This window comes from Cucurbita maxima, unplaced genomic scaffold, assembly GCF_002738345.1.
Source record: "Cucurbita maxima cultivar Rimu unplaced genomic scaffold, Cmax_1.0 Cma_Scf00006, whole genome shotgun sequence".
Classification (NCBI taxonomy): Eukaryota; Viridiplantae; Streptophyta; class Magnoliopsida; order Cucurbitales; family Cucurbitaceae; genus Cucurbita; species Cucurbita maxima.
Window position 1 is genome coordinate 3,422,809 of NW_019272022.1, and position 4,372 is coordinate 3,427,180.

At 34.5% G+C, this 4,372-nt stretch overlaps 1 protein-coding gene across 1 annotated transcript; it reads left to right on the forward strand.

Annotated features, from left to right (window-relative positions):
• The first annotated feature begins 329 nt into the window (after nt 1-329).
• LOC111480745 lies at nt 330-3,696 on the forward strand. The gene is made up of 5 exons (XM_023125905.1): nt 330-826; nt 910-987; nt 2,393-2,474; nt 2,669-2,811; nt 3,179-3,696. Exons 1-5 carry the CDS (start codon nt 524-526, stop codon nt 3,380-3,382), a joined length of 810 nt encoding a protein of 269 aa, XP_022981673.1. The 5' UTR covers nt 330-523; the 3' UTR covers nt 3,383-3,696.
• Nucleotides 3,697-4,372: the final 676 nt, after the last annotated feature.

The following is a 4,372-nucleotide window of genomic DNA, read 5'->3' on the forward strand; positions in this document are numbered from 1 at the left end:
TGAATCTTTACAATATCATATAATTCTTAATATTTAATTACAATATAAAAAATACATTTTAATGGTAACATTCCTTAATTAAGATAAGTAGACCATTTTTATTTCGTTTTTAATTGTGTGGAAAGTAGTGAAGAAATAAAAATTTATTCAGAAAAAAGAGATAATTAAAAATTCCCATTCCCCGTGGTTGGAAAGAAAGCAAAAAAAAAAAAAAAAAAAAAAAAAAAAAAAAAAAAAAAAAAAAAAAAAAAAAAAAAAAAAAAAAAAAAAAAAAAAAAAANAAAAAAAAAAAAAAAAAAAATCGCTTCCCTCCGCGCGGGCAATATCAACGTGCCGTGATGAAACAGGGAACGAACTAATCATAGAGTATCAACTTTAAATTCGGCCCATAACTTCGGCCCCTCATATGATCCGTACCTTTCTCAACTCCCATTTCCTCGGACCTCAGTGGCTGGCGCCGCTGTATTGCAATCTTCTTTGATGTTTGAACCCTTCCTCTCCCCTTCCATCTCCGGCTGCCACCATGCAACCATCTCCACCGTTGATTAGTGGCCCTTCCAGATCTCTAACCACCACTGTCCGACCTTCCACGATGATCATCCAAGCTTACCACCAGTACCTGCAATCTTATCCAAAATTCAATAGCTTTATTGGGTATAAAACCCACCTTATCGGTTGTGGCCGTAGATTTCCCGCCTTTGCAACCGCCAGCTCAGGACCTCATGTTCCTGCTGCTTCTGCTCCTTCAATTCAATCCGATATTGGCATGGCGTCCCGCACGTCGGCACTGGAAAAGTCGGGTATCATAGAGGAGGACCTGGAAAAGGTTGTGCATGTCTAATTTCTATATGGGTGTTAATTCAGTAGTAGCTTTGTAGTTTGACAATATATTTTTCCATGGTATTTCAGGCCATTTATCGATGCCGATTTATGGCATTTTTGGGCGTCTTCGGATCTTTGGTTGGGTCTATACTCTGTTTCATCAAGGTACGATGATTAAGTTCCAGCTCTCTAACACAAAATTCTGTTGTCACAGGCCAGGATTTTCGTTTTGTTTGTGTGTTATGAGATCTTCAATTGCTTACTACACTTTCTTCGTTTTAAGAATACGATTTAGTTGACAAATTTGGTCTTCTTTACAAAGATATGATGGTAGCAGAGCTCCTTGAAATTCTATTGAGTGCAGTGAACTAAGGATGTAGCTAACCTAGACGAATTGACATTTGCGAACATCTCTTTCCAACCGAATTGTTGACGATTGTATGCGTCCTCCCTTTCTGACTTCCATTCCCGTTGAAATATGACTTTCAAATTAAGTTTTGAATTAGTAGAATGAGGGAGAAAGAGACGGAAAGGGTGGGAATGGACGAGTTGGGTTGGAGTTTTTTCCTTTTCAGTCTGACAGTATGGAGATTGCCATCGTTTAAAGTTCTGTTGTGGTAATAGATACAAATTCTGGATATGTGGTTGGGTCATGGGTGGTCATCGTTTCAATAAGTTTGACTTGTTTCGCCATACCGACGTGTTTTTAGGACTTTAATTTGTTCTGTTAGTGCTTTTAGCTGTGCCCTTCTTATTTCATCTCCTTATATTTCCCAGTACAGAGTAAGGATTGTATGAGGCCGTTATTTGAAGGTACTTTGTCTTACTACCGAAGAACTTCGTAAATAATGAATTCCGGATATGTGGTTAGTGTTGAGGATTGTTGGGAGAGTTGTCCCACATCGGCTAATTAAGGGGATGATTATGGGTTTCTAAGTAAAGAATACATCTCCATTGGTATGAGGTATTTTGGGGAAACCAACAGCAAAGCCATAAGAGTTTTCAAAGTGGACAATATCATACCATTTTGAAGGTCCGTGATTCCTAACAGTTAGGTGGTCAACATTTCAACTTTTTTTGCCAGATCAACGTGCTTTTAAGACTTTGGTTTGTTATGTCAGTGCTTTAAACTGTGCCCTTGTTATTCCTCTTAAATTTCGTTATGACAAGTAAGGATTGTGCATGGTTAGGTGGACATCATTTCAATAAGTCTGACTTGTTTTCGCCTTGCTCTTGGTATGAGGCTGTTATTTTAAGATACACTTGGTTTCACTTACAAAATTATAAATGAAAGTGTTGAGTAATAATATTGTTGAGGACAATCTTTTCTTTTCAATGATTTAGAACTGTTGGGAATTTATGAATTGAGATTTTTTTTCAAGATTCTGTATTGTTGGGCCCTGGTTGGAGAATATATTGTAGACTCGCCTTTAAGTTCTAGTAGATTGGTGTACTCGAATAACCATGAACACCACAAGCTGATTGATGTTCCTTGAGTTTTGATTTTGATTACATAAATGATATGTGCTCTGCCTTCCTTGATATTCTATACTACATGACTGAAATGCAGGGGTGCGTTCATGTAGCAGCATCGTTCTCCGAATATTTTGTAAATCGTGGAAAAGTGATAATGTTGCTGGTTGAGGCTATCGGTACTTACCGTGAATTACTCTCGAATTAATATCTTTGTCTCTGATTTTCTACCGGTCGAATCTTTTTTTCATTTTTGTTGTAAAAAAATATCTTTGAATCTTTGTAGGAAAGAAATTTGATCTGATGCCAAGTTTATGTTGAGAACTGTTTATCTTTGAATCTTTAAATCTTTTTTGCTTCAAATGGTATGCAGATGTGTATCTCTTAGGAACTGTGATGCTCGTCTTTGGGACGGGTCTCTATGAGCTGTTTATCAGCCATCTTGGAACCGAACGGACTTTGTCAAAGAGAAACATTGAGCATAGGTCCAATTTATTTGGCTTGTTCACTTTAAAGGTCAGTCGATCTCAACACTTCGGTCTTTGAACTTAGTATGTAATGAATTAATTCTTTTGGTTTAAACTTTTTCATGACTTAGTCCGTAATGAAAATTCGTATAATGAGTTTTTTTAATTTTTATGATAGAAACTAAATTGTTACGTACTAAAGCTTAATGACTAAATTGTTACCAGATTTATATGGTAGAGAATAAATTGTTACCAGATTTATATGGTAGAGAATAAATTGTTACGTACTAAAATTTAGGATTAAATTGTTACTTTAACGAAACATATGGATGAAAGGTGGTTTTTTAACATTGTTTATTCACCGAAACGTGTATAGATTAGCTCATATTGGATTATGTTAAATGGTATTTTTGTAGGAACGACCAAAATGGATGAACATAACGACGGTTAACGAGCTGAAAACGAAGCTCGGGCATGTCATAGTGATGCTGCTTCTAATCGGGTTCTTTGACAAGAGTAAAAAGGCGGCTATACAATCTCCAGGTGATTTGCTTTGCTTAGCTGCTTCAGTATTCCTGTCCTCTGGTAGCCTGTTTTTGCTGTCTAAACTAACCGAATAAAACTAATAAGTTATGTACAAATATAAAATATATAATCCCTTTTTTTGCCCTTTTGGCCCCCTCTGAAACGGTTGAACCATGAAATATTAGTGTTATTGTAAATAGGTATGTAAGTTTGCTGTAAGAAGATGTTGCTGGAATGTAGAGCGACTTCAAAAGAGTAAATAAATAAGGGGATGAAGCTTTAGAAAGCCATTTCTGGGTCGGTGTCGAGAATAAGAACGGTAGAATTGGCCGAACGATGGGAACTTGGGAGTGATGTGTTACTATATTCAAAACTGGTCGAACCGAGTATAATTCAATTGATTAATACATATTTCAACTAAAATGATAAATATTTGAATCTCTGCTCTTACGTGTTATAGATCTCAACAACCACTAGAATATCTTTACCTTTACCCCAAACCTAGTAAGTGTAGATGTTGTATAATTATAGTTGATATCTTATTTTGACTTTCTTAAATTATCTTATTAATGTCATGTCAGTCGTTAAATATTTTGTTTCGGATCCTATGTCATCAAAACGTTTTATTTTTTAGAAATTGTTATCCTAAATTTCGTTGTGTACTTAGGCCAACAATTAAAAGAATGAAGAGAAACTCGAGTCGAAGTCACATTCCTGGTATGCCAATGATCTTGGTCTTTTTTTTTTTGTTTGAACTCTAAAAGGAATCAATGAAACCCTAATTGAAAGGTATATGAACACTTTTCTTCCTACTTTTCCGAACCCTTTTTTAATTCCTAAAATCCATGATGTACTAAATTCTTCTTTTAAAAAAAATGCTAATATATACTAATAAAAATCTAATATGTTTTAAATAAGTAAATTAAAGATTAAAATATTAATATGTTTAGGGTTTAATAAAAAAAAAAAAAAAAAAGTGTCATAAATATATTAATATGTTTTAAACAAGTAAATTAAAAAGATTAAAATATTTTTAATTCTCTAATAAAAATTTACAAGGGAATATATACCCAACCATATAATTT

What these genes read in the sequence shown, in the direction of transcription:
- LOC111480745 (XM_023125905.1), top strand. Translation starts at nt 524, where the DNA reads ATGCAACCATCTCCACCGTTGATTAGTGGCCCTTCCAGATCTCTAACC. An exon ending in TAGAGGAGGACCTGGAAAAG is followed by an intron (nt 827 to 909) that starts GTTGTGCATGTC and finishes ATGGTATTTCAG; the next exon opens with GCCATTTATCGATGCCGATT. An exon ending in TTGGCTTGTTCACTTTAAAG is followed by an intron (nt 2,812 to 3,178) that starts GTCAGTCGATCT and finishes GTATTTTTGTAG; the next exon opens with GAACGACCAAAATGGATGAA.